A 21,952-nucleotide genomic window follows, 5' to 3' on the forward strand; every position below is an offset into this window, starting at 1 on the left:
CTCTTTTCGTGCCTTTACTTTTGTCCGAGTACTTCGCACTCCGATTCAGCCGTACCTCCAAACCAACTCGTCCATTTTTCACATCTGATTGACTGAACACTTAAACTCGATTAATTGGAACATCATATTCAACTAATTAATTGGTTAAGTCGGATCTGTGTATTTACATACGCAAGGCAAGAATATCAAAACTGATTATTTTTATATATAATTTCAAAGAATACATGCTATCTGAATCAACATTCACCCATAATATTACTGCAGTGGCACCTTGCTTGAACGACCATATATAAAGAATATCAAACTTCCTCAAATGCAATCATAAGTCTAGCTGCAGTGAGGGTGTTTCCTTGTCCCATTGGCCCTAAGTGCAGCGCTCACGAGTGGCTTCTGTCCCAATAAAATGCAGGCGCTGCCTTATCCGGAACATTTTAGCTCATTGTAAATGTTTTAGCTCATTACTGCATTAATCAGCTATTCAAAAAATAACACAATCAATTGCCCAGCCCTAGTTATGACTTGACCACTTTTTCAGCGGCTAAGCTAGCATTGGCTTGCCGATGCTCTCAGTTGAGAGTCTAAACTTCTGACTAACCTGGCCTAAACTTCTGGCTAACATGCATTTGCCAGTATCGCACTCTTCCCTGTACGAATGAACAAAAACCTATATTTAGCAGTGAATAATGCGACTTGGGGCGCACACACAATTGTCTGGCCTTGCCTCAAGTTGTGCCGTTCAATGCTTGAGATGCTCTACCTACCAGGACAAATCTTAACGCATTCAAAAGTTGATGTCATCGGGATAGCCGCAATGGGTACATTTTTCAATAGCCCATGTGCAGCTTCAGGATGTTAAACCTTATAATTTATTTTTTGGCTTTTTTTTGCATTGTTTTAGCCTTTCTTTTCCCCTTTTGCAAAACAATCAGGAGCACACATAAACGCATTCCAAAATGACCAATGGAAGCCACCATGCCTGGGGTTGCAAATATGAACAAAGATTTTTTTAAATACTGCCGTAACCATAGACGATGACTGTCAATGTAAGCGAACAGCTCTAATGAGTGAGAACCAGCTAGAGAGAGAGATTTGATGATTTTTGCTAGACTTTGTTTTCTCCCACAGATTATGCACCGTACATGGTATGCAAAAAACCATCATCACATGTCAGTAGAGGTCAACCGCAATTTGGCAGTGCCATTTGATATGGGTGATCAAAAAAACAAGATGGCGGCCATGTGCTTTCCGGTGCTAGCGATCACTTCCTTTGCTTTGCTGTTCTTGTAAACGAAAATGGCAGCAGGCTCGCAAGCGAGCTGCTGCATTGTTTTACACAATATAAGTGGAGAGAAAAAGTATTTGCGCACTTTTTGTACTACAGTAAAACCTCGTTAATTTGACCCTCGTTAATTCGGAAAATTGGATAATTCGGACTCGTTCTCTGGTCCCGGCCGGCGTATGCATTATTCATTGCAATCAAACTTTCGTTGTTCGGATGTATTTGGCCGCATATCGGTTAATTCGGACAACTTTCGGAGCTCGGCGAGCGAGGGGCGCCACAAATGTGCGACGCAATAGAGCAAGAACGGCGCTAGTGTCCAATCGAAATGAAGCGGCGGAGTCCGCATCGCTGTAGTCATCAGCGGAAATCGTATGTGAATGACAGCAACGCCAGAACGCTTCGTCCCGATTTGTGTATTTAAAGGCTTTATTCTTGCCTTTGCCACCGTGCATAACACTGCGTTGGCCGCGGGCTTTCATAATTGCGTAGTCATCATCTACGATTGCATAGATAGGGACTGCGGTTTCGTCTAGAGTGACCTCCGCAGTTGTTGCAGCGTACGGTAGTTTCGTTCTGACTTGGCGCGTGCTTCGGCAATGTCGCTGTTCATAATCGCGTCGATAGCGGCCGCGATTTTCTCTGCAGCAGTTGCGATAAACACTTGTTTCGTTTTGACTCGGTGCAAAGCTGTCGAGGATGAAGAGCACCGGCTACATCGTGATTATGATCAGCAGGATGTGCAGCATGTCGCAAATGAAGGTGCGTGCCGCGGCCGTGCTGTGAAGGAAGTCGCGAGGCCTCGATCGCCACTGTGACTCATAAAGATGTCGAGAACTTCGGCTTCCACTCTGCTTTTGTGTAAAATAGCAACAGGAGTCACTCATTCATTAAATAGAAGCGCGTTGACGTAGTGAGCATTTGCTTATTGTTTTCTGGATACCCTCGATAATTCGACATTCGGTTAATTCGAACATTTTTTTCGGTCCCGTGAAATCCGAATTAACAAGGTTTTACTGTATGTTAGTGTTACACGGATTTTGGCAAATTTCGTTGATGTGAGATTGCAGTTCAGTGATGATTCGTTATCGATAGATAAGAAATACACTGAATCCTATGGGCCTTAAAAAGCAAGAAAGACTGACCGGAAAGTAAAAGCCCGTTCGCACAGTGTGCATGAGAAGGGGTAGCGCCCTGTGTGGGTGGCCCGGTGCTGGCGGAACTGCAGGGCACTGTAAGTGGCGAAAGAGCAATCGGCGCAGCGCAAGTGCCGCACGCGCGTCATGGCGTCCAGTTCCTCACGTGTCAGCTCCTGCTCATGCACCACTGCCATGTGTGTCTGCTGCTTGCGCTCGTTCGGGAACTTGTGGCCACACAGTCTGTGAAAAGAAGGGAGCGAACAGGAAATCAGGGTGTGCTGTAGACGCGCGATGCCACATCAGAACCTGATCTAAGATATCGCAGTGGGCAATACAAAATTAAACTTCTGGGGTGACATTAAGTAAAGGTACATTTCATTTTTCAATATTTTCACCCGTCATCACTGGGATTGGCCATTTGACAAGCCAGATAAGAAAACAAATAAGTTGAAAATAAAATAAGTACATTACAGAATAGTAGGGGTTTGCGAAAACTCGAATATTCGATTTTCAATGAATGGTGAATGTCCTAATTCAGTTCACGAATCGAATATACAATTTTTCAAATATTGGTGCCTTCGGTGAATGATCCGGCCATGGTCTGTGACTTGACGCGTGCAGCGTTTCTACAGCACGCAATCTCTATCAATACAAGGTTCGACTAGGTCAACTAGACCAATCAAAACGATTAAAACGATTAAAGTAAAGAGATTTTTTTTTCCCCTTCTTGTCCGCGTCCATCTGCCGTCTATGTAAACGCGTCTGCAGCCGAGGGTTGTTTTCGGGCCTGCCATGTAAGTACAAACCTAGTTTTGTGACGGATCTCTCGAAGCTACGAAAAGAGACCGTTGTGCGCCTACGAACAGTGTTTGGAACGAGAGGCCACTGTACGCTTCCGTTGGCGAGGCCTTTTGTCAGCTTTCTGAGGGTTGTGCAACTTCTGTGAATAGATTTGCATTGATTCGGTAACCGTAACTTTACTCACCAACACCCAATGACACAACTCCTATTAGGCCTAACGGGCTAGACAGTGTGGCTAGTGGTGTGGCCGTGACAAAAATTCACCGCCTGTCATCGGCTGACTTGGGCCATTCGCCCGTGCGATCGCTGGGGACACGCCATTCCAGCCTTGTTGTGGATAGTGTACATTCCCCACGACCGCCGGCGCCGGCACGACGTGAAGCCTGCTGCTTGCGCGCACAGCTCACCTTATGCTGTGCGCCATGCATACGAACGGTGCTTGAGAAGCGGGCCCCTCTCGACCTCTCATTCGCATCTCTCTCCTTCAGCATCCAAGCTAAGCGGGCACCTTCGCCCAGGAGATTCACTTTTGGTGCTCTTGGTTGTCGGCTGTGCGGACCCACTTGGTCCCGCGCACCTCTGAGCAAGGCGGCCCCCTTTGTGTGGCGAACCTAGCTTGGAGGAGCCTATGTGGCAGAGAAGACTTCCCGGGAGCTCTCACCAGTAGTCTGCGACTGCCACCCAAGTGCCCTAACCCCCGTCTTGTACACCCATTTTGTACCTAACAGGGAATAAACCCCCATTCGTTTGTACCACGGCTGAAGTCATCTCTACGCCTTGCCGGTGAGTCAGCAAACCACCGCGGTGCCTCTTTGCATGCGCTATGGATTGGGGACGAGCTATGTGTCTCTTTAGACTTTAGCTAGCCGGGACCGCAGGCACATTACACTCTACTTGCATTTAATTGTCTGAGAAAGGCAGATTATTATAATGGAAAGTGAAGCCCATGCTGCCCTTTTCAAATTTCACGATAAACGCTGACATAAGTGATAAGCGACATCCATGATATCACAGAGTTCACCACACATCTTTGATTTTTGGATCTTTTCCCACTTCTGGCAGTTAAGACTGGCCTGCTTAGTGTAAAGAATGAGATGTTCTCCTATCCAGCTTAGTATTTTACTTCAGCATTGCCTTTAATAATACACAAAGTGAAGAGTGCAGCCAGCCCAGACTATTGACTGGAAACTGCGTGCATCACATCTTACCGGCAAGAAAATTTGAAGTTGCGGGTGTGGACAAGTCGCTCGTGATTGCGCATGTAGTCGAGGGTGGCAAATTCCTTCGAGCAGTGCGGACACTTGGTGGCATTGGCAAAGTCGTGGGTACGCTTGTGCTTGGTCAGACTGCCCCTGCTGGTGTAACGGTGACCGCATTGATCACACAAAAATGGCTTGGCCTGTGGGAGGGCGAAAGATTGAGTGCACCATGTGAGCACATATGAAGCCACAATAATTTATTTATTTTAGTTATTTATTTACAATACCGCCACTCTCGATCGAGAGCATAACAGGTGGGCATATTGAGGGTACATTGTACAATACCAATGAGAAGAAAATATATATATATACATATATATGCATATATAGAAATATGCAATTGCAACATACATATTCACATATTTACGCGTGCTAAGTCAGCCAAACCAATGAAGCACACAAACAGCATGAAGAAGTAGAACACACTGCTGACTATCTGCTGTACTTATGTTTAATTTTAATTCTGGGGTTTTACATGCCGAAACCAAGATATGATTATGAGGCATGCCGTAGTGGGGACTCCGGATTAATTTTGACCTACAGGGGATCTTTAACATGCCCTGGTAGTAAAGACTGACATTTTTTAGCCTGCCCGATTTTTCGGACATTCTTGCAGCCCCTTGGAGTCCAAATAATCGGACGTTGATTGCAACAGAAACAGGTATCGAAGGCCATGGTTTTGAGCAGTGCAAACACAGAAAGCTCTTGCAGGCACCAGAAACACATTATGGCCACCCTATCCTGAACACTACCTATAATGCAATTGGACTGTACAGTCAATAATCAGAAATGGTGTCATCGCCACTGCCAACGCAATATGGCAACACAAGTTTTTGTGTATGATGGCAACAACAGCACACCACTTTCATAACAAGAACTCAATCAAAAGATAACTTATTTACTGCGCATATAGCAGAACCTCGTTGATACGATCCCGTTACGTACTACAGTAAAAGCTCGATGATACGAATCTCACGGGGTCACAAAAATATTCGTATTAGCCGAAATTCGTATCATCGAAACACTAAAACTACTGTCGAATCTCGATAATTCGAACTCGAAGGGGCCCGAAAATTTGTTCGAATTAAAAGGACGTATTTTTGAAGTATTCGTGCACCATATCACGATGCACGAACGGTGCGAGTCGTGAAATATCGTGAAATATCGCGGCGCGCAAGCGCATAGCAAGCGCGGGCCACGAAACTACCCACGCCGGCTAACGGTCGCTTCCCGATAACGAAAGAAAACGAAGCTTCAGGGAGCGAGTGGGCAGCGCCGGCACACGGGTGCGCGCGGAGACCGTCGAAGGTGAGGGAGGAGGGCGGCAGGGAAGCGGATTTGGCCGCGTCAACTCCGCCGCTTCGGTGGCTCCCCTCGCCCTCCCTCTCAACTCCCTCGTAGCTCTCTCACCTTCGACTGCGTGCGCACATCTCCGTGCGCGCCCGCCGCCGTGCTGGCGCCAGCTTATTTTACCGCCCCCTGAAGTTTCGTTTTCTGCCGTTATCGGGAAGCGAGCGTTTGCAGGCGTGGCAGTTTCGTTGGCCCGACTGTGCCTCCGCCGCTGCTTCCCTCTGCGCTGCTGCCGCAGCGTGCAAGGTCAACATGTGACTAGAAAATAGAGGAGAAGGGTTTACTGCCATTTTATCCGCGTGGCTGAGACGTCGGCACTAGTGTGTGCTAGAATACGGTTGTCTAGAACACTCTAGTCGGCACGTACACGCTTGTTCCGGCGCGATGCAGAAACGGCGACCTTGCAATTTGAGAGAGAAGGAAATTTCCGCCGCGGGTTTTTTTTTTCCCCCGTTCCCTCGCGCGCGGCATTGAGGGGTCTCTCCTGAGCTTTTGCTCTATGGCGGTGTCGGAGCAATGCCGGTCGGAGGCGCCGCCGCGTGATTTGGCGCGCTGCTAAGAGCATTGTCGGTGCACGGTATGTTCGAAATAAGCGTGTTCGAATTCGCTTGCTTCGCGTTGACGTTGAACGAAAGCACGTTTTTCATGATAGTCTCGCTGTGCAACAATTGTGCTCCGTGTTGACGTTGCGAGGCCTAGCTCCTTAGCCAACTCCGTCCGCTTCCTCTTGGGATCCTCATCGACCTTTCGAAGAATGTCTAATTTCTCTTTAAAGGAGAGTGCTTTCCGCTTGCGAGACATAGCTCGCTGCGACTAGGCAAAATGGCGCAAACACGAAGAACGCGGCCCGAAGCGCAGCAGCCACTCCATCTGACGGCTCGCAGAAAAGGAGGAAAAGTACAAAAGCACCAAAAGCGCCACCGCTTCAAACTCTTCGCGCCTAGTCGCGGAGTCCGCGCTGTCCGGCGCCGCGCCTCGGCACCAAAAGAGAAGGAGAGAAAGCGCGTGACTGCGCGCTGTTCTCTTTCGCGGCCGTCGGTGGGGCGGCGTTTATTCGTATCAACCGACGCAGGCTGAAAATCGATTCGTAACAACCGTTTTCTAGCATGTTGCAAAGTAATGGGGCTCAGCCGGGACCATAGAAAAATTCGTATCATCCGGAAATTCGTATTAGCCGTGATCGTATCATCGAGCTTTTACTGTATTTCCCCAAGGCCAACGTTCGCAATCCAGAACAGAAAAAAATTACCCAATACAGCTTTGCTTCCTTTTTTACCGTTCATATGTTCATTCAGCACATCATCAAACTGCTATCATATACATCTTACCGCTACATCCCATGTAAACAAGAAAAGGCGCAAGGCGCACATGATCAATAACAGTAGCCACCTGCTGCAGCAACTTCCCCGCAATACAGTAGAACCTCGCTGATACGTTCCTGCTTAACACGATTTCCCGGCTCCTACATTCGCAATCGCGAAAAATAAACATAACCCCATAGAGGAATGTGTTAATACGTTCCAGTTAATACGTTCCCGGAAAATACGATTATTCGGCAGCAACGTTCAGCATTGCGGCAAACTGCGGTCGTATGATACGTTCTGTAGTGAAAAATTATCATTCAGGTGTGCAAAAAGACTATTCTCATGTGCTTGTGAAGTGCTAAGCAGCAGACAGCGGCCGCGCGGCTTCTCTGCAGTGCTCAATTCCCCCCCCCCTCCGCGACTTCTCCGCATTGCTCGTTCGCCTGAAGTGACAAAGCACGGCAGCAGCGGCGAGCTAATTGACCTTTGCGCTGCCTTGCTTCAACGCGAACTACTTAGCGGCGAGAACAGGCGGACACCGCGCACGCGGCTCTACGACTTGCCGAATTCGTAGCGGAGGTGGTCACGGCCGAGGCGCCTGAAGACGGCGGCGAGAACGGAGGCTTGCGCCCACCGGCTACCTTCGCCGAAGCCCTTGCTGGCCTGGAAGCCTTACAAAGCTTCTTCCGCACGAAAGACAACGAAAATGCGGACAACGGTCTGCAATGTGCGCAAAAGGAGTTGTTCCTGTCCAGGGGTGTGACGCACCAGCAGAAAATACAATCGAATCTCGATAATTCGAACTCGAAGGGGCCCGAAAATTTGTTCAAATTAAAAGGACCTATTTTTGACGTATTTGTGCACCATAGCGCTACGTACGAATGGTGCGAGTCATGAAATATCGCGGCGCGCAAGCACATAGCGAGCGAGGGCCACGAAACTGCCCACGCCGGCCAACACTCACATCCCGATAGCGCCTCTTCACAACCACAATCTCTCTCTCTCTCTCTCTCTCGCATCCTGATAACGGCAGTGAACGAAACTTGAGGGAGCAGGCCGCGCCGACATGGCGACGCGCGCGCGCGTGGAGACCGTCGAAGGTGAGGGAGGAGGGCGGCAGGGAAGCGCATTTGGCCTCGGCAACCCCGTCGCTTCGGTGGCTCCCCTCGCCCTCCCTCTCAACTCCTTCGTAGCTCCCTCACCTTCGACTGTCTCCGTGCGCGCCCGCCAGCCCAGCGCCAGCTTAGCCCACTCCCCAAAGTTTCGTTTTCTGCCGTTGAAGCGAGCGCTGGCCGGTGTGGGCAGTTTCATTGGCCGGACTGGGCCTCCGCGTTGCGTCCCTCTGCGCCGCAGCGTTGGCTGAGACATCGGCACGTACACGCGTGTTCCGGTGCCACGCTGAAACGGCGACCTTACTATTTGAAAGAGGAAATTTTTGCCGCGGTATTTTTTTTTTTATTTCTCCGCGCGGCGTTGAGAGGTCTCTCCCAAGGTTTTGCTTTATGGCGGTGTCGGAGCATTGCCAGTCGGAGGTGCTGCCACGTGATTTGACGTGCTGCGGAGAGCATTGTCGGTGCACAGTTTGAATTGACCGTCGCAAATGCTTTCGTGTTCGAATTACCGAGTGTTCTCACCCATTGGAATACACATAACTTTGACGGGACCACAGCGCCAGTTCGAATTAACAAGATTCGACTGTAACCATGTTTTGCAAGAAATAAATGTTTTCTGCCCTTGCACCTCAATATGGGCTTATGAGCTTCAATTTTTACTGGATTCGGATCGTACGTTTTCCCGAATCGTACGTTTATTTTTCGCGTATTTTTTAAAAACGTATGAACAAGGTTCTACTGTACTTGCCCACCAATCTCAAAATAAAATGCCAGCGAGTACTCAGTTCCCTATTCCGGTACCAGCATATCTCCTCTTGGGTCGTCACCCGCCTTATTCACAGCTATCGCCACTAATCCTATTACAAAAAGCATCTTCACCAATTTGTTTAATAGCATGTGAACGTAGTGCCGTTGGAAGGGTACTGCATACTTTCAATAGGCAAAAACGCTAACGCGCCGGCGTTCCCTGCTGCAGGTGGGGCGAAGTGAGTGTCATGCCATGGCGTCATGTTTAGCTCTGGTGGCATCGTAGGTATCGCATTCCGGCATCGTCCACCAGGTTGATTTCGTTTCGGTTTCCCATTTCAGTCTTAAAGCACTAAGCAATAGAAAAACGACAATGCACGTCTCAGGTCTCTCGGGCCCCACCACCTTGACGTGCATCGGCGTCTCATGCCACAACGATTCCCGCCGAGTACGCAAGTAAAAACTTGCCCATTCGGGAGTGGAACGACCTGAAAAGGTGACATGGAAACCTGCCTTTGTGTGGCCCCTGAGGTGCCCCCAGTAGCCGCTGAATGTCTTCAACCGACGGTCACAGATCTGACACAGATAGTTGCCATCCGAAGTCGGCTCCACATGAAGCAGCTGATGCTTGAGCTGCATGTGCTCATCACACTCGGCCTCCTTAAGGAATGGCTGCTCGCACTTTTTGCACCTGCACCAAGGTGAAAACCGTCTTTGTTACCACTCTTGAGGATAACTACCACTTATGAGGATGACTGAACAATTGCGTTTCATGCCAAGATTAGTGCAGGACATTCTAGTGTCCCAATCATGAAACCACTGTGAGATGTCTTCTGTAATCAGTCGGCCTTAATGGGGTCCTGAACCACTCCTCGGGTTTGGTGAAAGAACAGTCCGCGGATAGCATACGCTGCTGCAAACATCTCAGCCAAATTTTGCAGTTGTGCGTAGTGTGTGTAGTTCATGAGCGGAATGTGAAGTCACCTTTTTCTCAAACGCTCTCCTTTCAGCAAAAGCCTGCTCCTCACTCTTTTCTGGACGCTTTATTTCGTAATACAGCAGATTTCCATACGAAGCTGCTATTGGCCAATAGTTGATATCAATGAAGAAGGGCGTTCGGAACAGTGCGTTTCTTCCTGTTACTGTGTATATTTGTTGACACACTTTATTGAATAAACAGGCTGAAGTAAGTGAAAATCTGCTTTGGAATTTAGATAATAATTACATACTTCCAGAGGAAGCCAACTGTCGTCTGCCCACGCTCTGCTGTGGCCGCCTGCGTAGGAATTAAGCTTCGACCACCCTACTTATCGGTGTTGTAGCAGCTGGGTCTTGATATTTTCGACTAGTTTTTAACACTCAACTAGCCTTGAACCACGCGAAACTTAAGGTAAGACCACACACACGCTTGCCAGCATGAGCTCACTCCTGGCCGTTCCTGCTTAGATGCCTTGGCAGGCTTCGTTTCGCATTGAGCTATTGATAGCGCTTCAAAATGCGCAAGTTGGATGTGGCTACCATCCGTAGGTCAAGCTGGTGCAGGACAAAGCCAGTCCACAGCACGTTGCACAGCCAGACAGAAGCATATGAGCGCAAGCGCGCACTCAAGTCCTGTCGTGCACAAAGCAAACACTGCACATACGCACTGCAGTTGCATGTAGCTGCGGTCTGCTACAAAGCATACATACCATGGCCACCGCGGGGTGCTGCGACGAGTCCACTGGCTGAGCGCACTGCATTTCGCCAAGGACAACCGCGTTTGGTGCGTCGTAAGTGCCAAAATTGGAAATAGTGGAGTCTTCGTGAACATCCAAAATAAAATTTGAACTGCATGCCCCGGTGACGTTCAGTAGGCAGAATGTTATAGGCACGCTGCGCTCCGTCGTAGCCTTTGTAGTGCAAGTTATTGAAGAAGGCATAGAAGCACTGCTTAAGGGATGTGTGATTGCCAATAACTCCGCTTTTGCAGAACATATTGAAGTACTTTTTGAGGCAAGGTATTTCTGATATAGTCTAATTTAACTTCAAATGCATTTCTCAACTTTAGTAAAGAGTGGTTCAGGACCCCTATAAAGAGTTTGCAGGATGCATGTTTTGTGAAAGATCTGGACTTCTGCCCAGCTTTAGCTCGCAGCTAGTAGAACAGTGCAGCATTATGCTGGTCAAATACACTAATACAGATAGCAAATCTGAAATCCAGGCCGTGATTGCAGGCTCGGGAAATATTTTTCTCAGATGCCATGCCCTGTAAACTTTTGACGCTGACTCAATCTCTCTGCTTTGCTTTGACAAGGCTTTCTTGACAAAGCACACTACAGCTTTTTTCCTGATCATGTTTTGATGCTTCAATTCTGTTGTGTGTGCCTGCCCTGAAAGGATTATTTAGAGCAGCTGAGTGTCTTGAATATGCAACTAAGTCATGTTATCACGTCATTCTTGAACAAATTCTATTCATACATTGTGACAGTGGCACTCAGAATGCAATGTCTGCAGACAAAACCTTAAAGGAACTGACAACTGGCCAGAATGTGTTGCGAGACGTTGATAGAAATGAAATGACCATGATCTATAGTGCTAGAACCAAGCACGCTGTTTGCGGTTTAGGTAGGAATTATTATTTTAGATTGGCAAAGAAAGTTTCAAAAACCAGCAAGCGACATGAACTGGTGCTAGCCTTGGTACTTTGGATGTAGTATATGAGGTTACTGCACGTAAGTCGGCTGTTATTAAGTACAGCATACTCATTGCTTAAAGTTACAGTTCGTATTTATTAGATGCTTGCAGTTTATTCTATACGCATTATGAAGTAAAAAAATGTCCACGCTAACGAACAGCGCTCACATCCTTCAATGAGTGATGGTGCACATGACTGTGGTTCCATGGGTGCGAAATTCTGAGCATGCATACGAGGTCAACTTCTTTGGCCCAGCTCGCTCAGGTCATCCACAGATGACACAGTTTGGAAATCAAAAGCGCATGCGTGGCGACAGAAACACGCTGAACTGCGTATCCCCTGTAAAAGTGTCATTTTACTTGAGACAACTTGACTTTTCGAAAGGAGAAGACAGGTGGGGAAGGCAGGTGGGGTTCTCAAAGGCTGGAAAGTTTGGGAACCCCTGCCTTAAAGCAATAACAATTTCAATAAAAACAAACGATCCAGCATTAGTTTTTTTCTTTGTCCACATACCTAAATATTGGTACCGTGGGGTGGTTTGATGCAACGTGCTGTGCCAATTCTGTGGGCTGTGCGCAGCCAAAGGTGCACTGGTCACAGGACAGTGCAACTGGAATAGAGTCTAGTATGGCTGCTGTCTCCGGAGCTGTCTCTGGATCTACACCGTCTGCTTCATTAACTCTTTCACCAGTCGACACGGCTGACAGGTTCTTGTGATACCTGAGGAAAGAAAATTTACAGTAAGGTAGAAAGATGAGTGATTGGAAAGGATGCATTGTTGCACTGACCAATAAGCATGCAAAGAAAAATTAATACGATTGTAATAAGAAACATGGACTAACATTGCCAAAAATGCCAACCTAACTATAACAGGCAAGAGACTCGCACTACAGAGATACAGTGACCCCCCCCCAACCCGATAATTCAAAATCTCTCCATTCGAATTGATGGAAAATTTGAACTGCTCTGTTGGTTCCAGCGAATTCCTATGTATTTGAATAGAGAAAAACTCCCGCGAATTCGAACTCTAAAAAAAACAGTGCAACGGTTATTTCGAACAAAATTTCTCATTCCCATGGACTGCTTTTTGGACAAACCCAAACAAAAGCCAAAAGTCCTATGTGTAACTAGCTACCGTAACGTCGCATGCCGTAAAAATGAGGAAAGACACATGGGGAGTCCAGACTGAATCGGAGCAAGCAGAGCGGCATGCGTACTCCTTTCCCATCTGGCTTAAAAGGAGCAAGGAGCCCCTACACTAGGGGAGGGGAGGGGGCTACTTGCCCTCCAGCTCCCTCCTAGTGTGCACTTGATCACATCATTTCCAAAACAGCATGCACAAGCCTGTACTTCTCGGCTCAGCCTCACACCCCCAGCAAACGGGCCATGAGGTGTGAACTTATCGCACTTGAACTTTACACGGAACCTAGTCTGACGGCACATGTGGTCGCATGCTGATGGATGAAAGATGACTTTTTTAATGCGAGACAAATGGCAGTGCTGGTTTTGCATGCTGTATGGCACAATTGATCAAACGCTATACTTAAAGGGGCGCTCCTTAATTGAAACTCCCTTTTATTATAATAAATTTCCAGTCCACCTGGAGTTCGAATTAACGAGATTCTACTGTGTTAAAGGCAGAATCTACGCGAGACTAGAATGGTAGATTACTACAGTCGAATCTCAATAATTCGAACTCGAAGGGGCTTGAAAATTTGTTCGAATTAAAAGAACTTCGAATTAAATGCAGGATGTATTTTTGAAGTATTCGAGCACCATAGCACAATGCACAAAATGCACAAACGGTGCGAGTCGTGAAATATCGCGGCGCGCAAGCGTATAGCGAGCGCAACTGCCCACGGCGGCCAACGCTTGGCTCCCAATAATGGCCGAAAACGAAACGTCTGGGAGCAGACGGCGCTGGCGCGCACGGGAACTGTTGAAGGCGAGGGAGGAGGGCGGCAGGGAAGTGGATTTGGCCGCGGCAACTCCGTCGCTTCGGTGGCTCCCCTCGCCGTCTCTCTCTCTCAACTCCTTCGCAGCTCCCTCACCTTCGACTGTCTCCGGGCGCGCCCAGCGCAGTTTAGCCTGCTCTCTGAAGTTTCGTTTTCTGGTGTTATCGAAGTGAGCGTTTGCCGGCGTGGGTGCCGGCGCCGCCGGTCCAGCCGACCCGGCGCCAGCTTAGCCCGCTCCCTGAAGTTTCGTTTTCTGCCGTTATCGGGAAACGAGTATTTGCCGGCGTGGGCAGTTTCGTTGGCTGGACTGGGCCTCCGCCGCTGCATTAAGGGGTCTCTCCTATGCTTTTGCTCTATGGCGATGTCAGAGCAATGCTGGTCGGAGGCGCCGCCGCGTTGATGTGCTGCTGAGAGCATTGTCGGTCCGCGGTATCTTCGAACTAACCGTAGCAAATGCTTTCGTGTTTGAATTACTGAGCGTTTTCGCCCATTGAAATACACAACTTTGACGGGACCACAGCGTCAGTTCGAATAAACCGGCAGTTCGAATTAAGCATGTTCAAATTAACGAGATTTGACTGTATTACCATATTTACACGATTGTAAGTCGACCTGTTTTATTGCGATAGCAATTATATGGACACTTCAACCGGATTTCTGCCGTCGGCGTCGCCGTCGCCGTCGCCGTGAGGTTCCCTATAGATAAAATCTTCGCCGCGCGCCGTATGCCCGAGCGGAAGCGGGCGGGGACGCGCGCTATCACGGAGAGCGAACGCACTCAATCTCCCACGCGCAAGCAAGGAAGCCGGAAGCCAGCGCCGGAGGGAGCGGGGGGGGGGGGGGGGGGGGGGCGCACTTCTCTGCCAACAACCGCGCTCGTCTCGCCCGCACGGTCTCTTATCTCCCCACGGCTCCTCTCAGTTTCCGTTGAAGCGATAGACCGCACGTACCTTCGCCGCTGCGGCGTATATATGCGCTTGCTGCCAGCGTTTTGACAGTCGTTGTCTGCAGTCATTCAGTGTGATCTATTCACGTTTGTTTGTGCGCGCTCACACCACGCTTGTTCATTCAGTTAGTAATAGTCGGGCCACATTTTCCAACGCACGCTACACATGCAATGCTGCCCGGATCGGCAGTGCAGCACTACAGGTGTGTCCCTTCGCACGCGTTGCCCACGGGAAGCGTTTCTCATCAACACCACCATTTCACACGCGCCTTCTCGTGGTCATCGAGTCTCTCTTCATGTCGGTCTACTTACGCCGCAGCCACCTGCTTACTTAATCAGCTCATGTTTACTACAATTCATATTGCTACCAAAGCCGCTCACCTTACTTCGTATGACATTGCTGTGTTGCTATCGCATTCATTGCTTCGCCCTTAGGACGAAACTCTGACATTTTTTTTTTAATTTGAAAATCTGAAGTGCGGAGTCGGAACCAAAACATGGCACCGCCAATAAAAGGAGAGAAACGAGCTATCATGGGCGCTGCAATGTCATTACAATTTTGTCTTTTCTCTACAGCTCTACCCGTACCGTTCGGCTATTCTGCGCGTTTGTTCGGAAGGGTTTTTTCAACATTTTAAAAAGCTTTACAACGCACTCAGCACTAATGGTTTTGCTGATAGTTGATGGAAGGGCTGCTGTTCCAATTGCGGCGGCACTGACTCTTGGAATGCAGGTGCTTCCGGGGGAGTATTGATAGTTAATGGAAAAGCAGACGCCACTCACGTGTCTCTCTTTATAGCTCTACGTTTTACCCATGGGTATGCTCTTTTTTCTGACACATGTGATATGGGGCGGGTCGACTTACATTCGAGTTGACTTGCAATCATGTAAATACGTATTTGCAAAATTCTCTGCATTTGCTTAACCGCAACAAGGTTGCATTTACATAAAGAACTGAACCAACTTACCAAGCGGGTACTACTTAATTTTACAGCTCTTTCATACCATTCCATTATTTGCTTCATTGGTGTTCACATTGTAACAAGGACCAACAGTAATCACGGAAGTGTAGAAAGTGTGCTTACCATATGAAGCCAAGGAAAGCATGGGACACACATACTTGTTTTATTTTTATTATCTTTTCTTTTGCCCTATTTCATTTGTTTGATCTTGCATATGCTAGACAAAATTGTTATGTGGTCATTTGGATTGATTTTACTATCAGTATCTATTCTCACTTAAATAATTAATTTATCCTGATGTTTGTTTTTTGTATTCTTTTTTTCTTTGCATCTGACATGCACACACAATTTTGCACTAGACCGGGTACTAGCCGCTTGTCTATTGGTCCAGATAGTGTTGTAATTTATCCTGTACATGAAAAATAAAGTGTTCGATTGATTGACTGACTGATTGATTGATTTAATTCTGCCCCCATGCTTTCTTTGTATTCACTGTCTCTTTGGTTCTATGGTAACTGTCACTGAAATGCACCTACCGCACCACATGCCGTGCCAGGCCAGCCTTGCTGAGGAAGAGCTGCTCGCAGTGGACGCAGAGGAATGTCTCACGTCCATGCTGGTGTGTCTGCACACATAACAGTGCACATTCTTACTGAAGTTACAGCACAAGTAAGTTGGATAAATGCAGTGGGCTACCTTTTAATGATATACTGAGGAGAAGTACAGTAGAACCTCGCTGATACGTTCCCGCTTAATACGATTACCCGGCTCCTACGTTCGCAATCGCAAAAAATAAACATAAGCCCATAGAGGAATGTGTTAATACGTTCCGGTTAATACGTTCCCGGAAAATACGATTATTCGGCAGCAACGTTCAGCATTGCGGCAATCTGCGGTCGTATGATACGTTCTGTAGCGAAAAATTATCATTCAGGTGTGCAAAAAGGCCGCTCTTGTGTGCTTGTGAAGCGCTAAGTGGCAAACGGCCGCCGCGCGGCTTCTCTGCAGTGCTCAATCCCCCCCTCCTCTCCACAACTTCTCTGCATTGCTTGTTCGCCCGAAATGACGAAGCGCGGCAGCAGTGGCGAGCGAATCAACCTTTGCGCTACCTCGCCCCTCGCTTTAACGCGAACTACTAAGCGACGAAAACAGGCGGACGCCACGTGCCGCGATACGACTTGCCGAGATCGTAGCGGAGGTGGTAGCGGACGAGGCGCCTGAAGACGGCGGCGAGAACGAAGGCTTGCACCCACCGGCTACCTTCGTCAAAGCCCTTGCTGGCCTTACAAAGCTTCTTTCGCACGAAAGACAATGAAAATGCAGACAAGGGTCTACAATGTGTGCAAAAGGAGTTGTTCCTGTCCAAGGGTGTGACGCACCAGCAGAAAATACAGCCGAATCTCGATGATTCGAACTGGAAGGGGCCAGAAAATTTGTTCGAATTAGAATTAAAAGAAGCACTTATTTTTAACGTATTTGTGCACCATAGCGCTACGTACGAACGGTGCGAGTCGTCAAATATTGCGGCGCGCAAGCACATCGCGAGCGAGGGCCACGAAACTGCCCACGCCAGCCAACGCTCGCATCCCGATTGCGTCTCTTTCTCTTCACAACCACAATCTCTCTCTCTCTCGCATCCCGATAGCGGCAGCGAATGAAACTTCAGGGAGCGGGCGGCGCCGGCACGGCGACACGCGTGGGCGGAGTCCGTCGAAGGTGAGGGAGGAGGGCGGCAGGGAAGCGCATTTGGCCTCGGCAACCCCGTCGCTTCGGTGGCTCCCCTCACCCTCCCTCTCAACTCCCTCGTACGTAGCTCCCTCCCCTTCGACTGTCTCCGTGCGCGCCCTCCGCCGTGTCGGCGCCGCCGCTCCCGCCGGCCCGGCGCCAGCTTAGCCCGCTCCCCGAAGTTTCGTTTTCTGCCGTTGAAGCGAGCGTTGGACGGCGTGGGCAGTTTCGTTGGCCAGACTGGGAATCCGCATTGCTTCCTTCTACGCCGCAGCCGCAGCGTTGGCTGAGGCGTCGGCATGTACACGCGTGTTCCGGCGCGACTCAGAAACGGCGACCTTGCCATTTTAGAGAGTGAAATTTTCGCCGCAGTATTTTTTCTTATTTCTTTTGTATTTCTCCGCACGGCGTTGAGGGGTCTCTCTTAAGCTTTTGCTTTATGGCGGTGTCGGAGCAATCCCGGTCGGAGGCGCCACCACGTGATTTGGCGTGCTGCTGAGGGCATTGTCAGTGCACGGTTATGTTCGAATTAACCGGCGCAAATGCTTTCGCGTTCGAATTACCGAGCGTTCTCGCCCATTGGAATACACATAACTTTGACGGGACCACAGCGTCAGTTCGAATTAACGAGACTCGACTGTAACTATGTTTTGCAAGAAATAAATGTTTTCTGCCCTTGCACCTCAATATGGGCTTGTCAGCTTGAATTTTTACTGGATTCGGATCGTACGTTTTCCCGGATCGTACATTTATTTTTCGCATATTTTTTGAAAGTGTATGAACGAGGTTCTACTGTACTCAGTCATTTTAGAATGGTATAGCACTGTTTCAGTACTGTATTAACAGTCTTGTGAAGTTTCAATACTTGTCTAAAGCGATCGTGGTTGTGAGTTAGACAGGCGTCAATTACAGTGAGTCAAGTATACACACTTCATAGCTGTTACCAGCCGCATGCCAGCGCATTATTATTAACAGTTATAAATTCTATGCGAAATCTACGGCTTGTGCTCAGTGTACACCACTTGTTCCTCCAGAATATGGCTCAACTGCACTGAACAGGAAAAAGCAGCATTCAGTACACGAAATTCCTTACAATAGAACTAAGGTGTTGTTATCACGGAGGAAGATTATTTAGGAGTTGAAACACCCATTAGCGCGGGCGACCAGATAACGTCACAAAAATTGTATGCGCCGACAGAGGCGCATGCAGTGACAGCGCCTTGCGGCGCTTCATGCAAGTCACAGCGAAAAAAAAAAAAAAAGCGAGACACCTGGCGTGCAGCTCGGGCGTGCACTCTTCGGCGGCGCCTGTGTCTTCCGCTCAAAGCAGACCACAAGCAGACGACACGGGCGTTCGCTTCAGCGGGCACGTCATAACGTTGTATTTATGCGCCCTTAAGTCAAACAGCAACTGTCCTTGTCGGTGTCTGTTCGAGGGCCGTTATATTAACAACGCTGCTACACGCAGTGTGCCCTTCTTCGGAATTTGCTAGCCTAACATGGGACGCAGGTGGGACACAGGTGGGACACAGGTGGGACACAGGTGGGACGCTTGAGTGCCCTCAGTAGAACTTGTCAAGTGCGTGGCCAAATGGGAGCAACACACGCGGCCGGTTGCCATGGCAACCAAAATGGTTGCTCCACGAGCTTGTGACCTTTTCTGGTCGCCGCAACTAGCGGAGTTTCCATTCCTAAAGGTTTCTTGCTCCGTGGTTGTTATTAACAGCATTCGAAGTCTATACTGCACTTTCTACAAGAGCTCCTCGTGGAAATTCCAAGCAACTCACCAAGTTATGTTCCTGCAGCTCTTTTTGGTCAGTGCAAGTATGGTTGCACTCCTTGCACTCAAAGGTGTGGGTTTGCTGGTGACGTATAAAGGCTGCTTGGCGGATGAAGCCTCGATTGCAGGACTTGCACTGGAACGGCCATTCAGACTCTGGCCTGCATTCCATCCAGAGTGACCAAATGAATTCTGCCCATGCTTGGATAAGTGTTTCAGAACAAGCAGAGTGTCCCATAATGAGTCTAAATAGGTGGCATGGCTTATCTCAAGAAAGCTCAAAACAAGTCAATTTGATTACAAAAAGTGCATTGAGGTTACCTATACAGAGTAGAAGCTTATTACAGGAGGAGGCTCAAAAATTTATAAAGAAAAAAAAAAACTGGTAGGGGGACCTTCTGTAATTACAAAAACGGGTAAATATAAGAAAGAGGGGAAGCATTAATAAAAATGTGGACATGTGTACAAGCATATGAACACTGACAAGTGGATTAGAGCAAATATAACTTGGTGGTTCGTGCATGCAATAACGTTAGTAATAATAAGCAGCAATCAAAGTACAGACATGTTAACTTAACAAGCATATAAACAGTAACAGGAACAATCAACTTGACATAATGAATAGTACAGCCTTTGTCAAGCAAATTGATTGCCTTTAGCCTTATTACTTCAGACTTTTGTAAAGACTCAAGGACAAACAATTAAAAATATTTAAAGGGACACTAAAGGCAAATACAAAGTCAAGCCAAAGTGATGGATTAGTGCTCGAGTATCGCCAAGGCATCAATATTATCATGATCAGAGCCTTAGTAATCGAGAAATTGATGTAAATGCGGGACACGATTAGAGACTCCCCCGGGACATTCAAGTACTTGCCTGATGACCCGATGACAAAGGCACTCCTCATTCAAATTACGCCACTAGTATTCAACCACTAGTTATAAAACATTATTGTATTGAATTATAAGACGAAAGCAAATGCTACTTGACCACTTCTATTTCATTTTAGAAAAAAGAACTCATTGACATTACACCATTGACACCGACGCGGCCAGTCGAAACGTTTCGTTTTCGCTCGACTCTGCGCCACCCATGCTTTCGCATTTCAGTAGTTCCGTTATCGCGCAGTACTGCACTGCACAGTAAAGCCCTGCAACAGTAAAGCCCCTGGAATTCCAAGGGCTTTATGCAGTGGCGCATCGCACCGCCGTCTGTCGAGCGCCGTTTTACTCACCGACGGCAGCAAAAGGCAATGATAGCAACGTCACCACTCCCCAGTTGGCGTGGCAGGAGATTTTAGTTGCCATAAAGGTATTTGGACTCTTCAGATGCAATTTTCTCATAAACTAAGAATGGTATATTCTGGAATGGTATTTGAACAGTCCACGTCGACTTAGTATTTGCCTTTAGTGCTCCTTTAATAAGAACTCAATACAAACTAAAAGTGGCACATTTATCAGAAAAACTTGGCTAGTAACCCAGCTGTGTAGAATTACCATACATACTCGTGTTGCAAACGCACTCGCATAATAAACACACTCCCAACTTTAGTCCTGAAAATTATGATTGTTTTCCCCCTCATAATAATCACACCCCCAACTTTGGTTCCGTGCTGTTCCGCAATCGAACCGCCCTGCTGTAGTTCTTGGGGGAAACTAGTAGACGTGCGTTTAGTGCAAGCCCACTAATCTTGTTGCCCGTTGCTATGTGTCAGCACAGCCCACGCAGGGGCTGTGCTGACCAGAATCTGCAGAACTTCTAGGTGGCTTTGGTCTGCCCAGCCACCTGGGCAGACCAAGGTGGCTGACCAGAATCTGCAGAACTTCTAGGTGGCTTTTTCAGCCCTCTCGTAGTATTGAGTGAATTGAGCATTTAGGTGGTATTGCTTGAGCACTCTGGCAACAGTAAGGCTGTTGGTAGCTGTGTTTTCATCATGGTGGGGGACTGGCACTCGCTGCAAGAAAATAAATTATTTTTACAAAGTAAACACTTGTTACTCTTTTTCTTCTGCCACATTGTTTACAGAACAGTACTGCAAACAAGCAGTTTACTAAGGTGCCCGCACCTGCAGCTAGAAGGCCTTTGAAATTTTGATGCAGTTCCATGAAGTTCCGTCATTTGATAGAGAAATTGACTCAACAGCCTGGCCATGTAGCGGTGCATCTACTTCTCCGACGAGTCGAGACTGTCGGTTCAAAGGCCCTTGAAATGCCCGTGTGACACCAGTGTTAGAGCCCTGGAAGTTTCACGCCAGTGAACTTGCGCGTGTGGCATAGGTTTTAATCAGCGGATCACCTGTTCTATAAGCGTACGCCAGCAGAAGGAAACATAACAGTTGCAATGCAGTGCTCAATCCAATGCTAACCTGTGTTTCCACTTGTGCAGCAGGCAGTCAGCGCTAGTGCCGAAGGTCTTCTTGCAATCCTTACAGCCGTACAGTGTTTTGGCAGGCTTGTTGGGGTTAACTCGGGCATGACTCAAGGCCTTGTGCAGCTGCAACACCTCAGCATCGCTAAACCAACCCTGGCAGGATGGGCACAGCAAGCCCGTAGTCATAGTGAGGGAAGCCTCTTGAGACCTCGAGGACTGTCTGTTGCCATCACCTTTGTTGGAACCTGCATGTGGATCCAGTGATGTGTGGAGACATTTATCAACTATATTTTAATTCAATTCATTTTTCACTAAATCCCGTGAAAAAATTATGGGTAAAAAGAGGAATCAACTGCTTAACGCGACCCATAATCCCTGTATAAGCGTCGAATGGCGACACAGGAAACAATACAATGACAACGCAATGATAACAGATGAACATGGAGCAAACACCCTCCCCCTTCCCCCCAAAAAAGAAAAAAGACGATGAACAAAGCAATACGGCATTTATTTTTGTGATTTCATGCACACAAGTTTGTTTCTATGAGA

At 48.0% G+C, this 21,952-nt stretch overlaps 1 protein-coding gene across 1 annotated transcript in view; it reads right to left on the minus strand.

Annotated features, from left to right (window-relative positions):
- Positions 1 to 21,952, minus strand: part of LOC119449928 (zinc finger protein 808-like) — a 45,516-nt gene that overhangs the window by 15,461 nt on the left and 8,103 nt on the right. The window contains exons 4-10 of the mRNA XM_037713221.2: positions 21,399 to 21,648; positions 19,041 to 19,194; positions 16,065 to 16,153; positions 12,179 to 12,385; positions 9,505 to 9,682; positions 4,428 to 4,618; positions 2,425 to 2,658 (exon numbers count right to left, since the gene is read on the minus strand). Of these exons, the coding sequence (XP_037569149.1) occupies positions 2,425 to 2,658; positions 4,428 to 4,618; positions 9,505 to 9,682; positions 12,179 to 12,385; positions 16,065 to 16,153; positions 19,041 to 19,194; positions 21,399 to 21,648 (1,303 nt within the window). The remainder of the gene's footprint in view (positions 1 to 2,424; positions 2,659 to 4,427; positions 4,619 to 9,504; positions 9,683 to 12,178; positions 12,386 to 16,064; positions 16,154 to 19,040; positions 19,195 to 21,398; positions 21,649 to 21,952) is intronic.

The sequence above is a fragment of the Dermacentor silvarum genome, chromosome 4, assembly GCF_013339745.2.
Source record: "Dermacentor silvarum isolate Dsil-2018 chromosome 4, BIME_Dsil_1.4, whole genome shotgun sequence".
NCBI lineage: Eukaryota > Metazoa > Arthropoda > Arachnida > Ixodida > Ixodidae > Dermacentor > Dermacentor silvarum.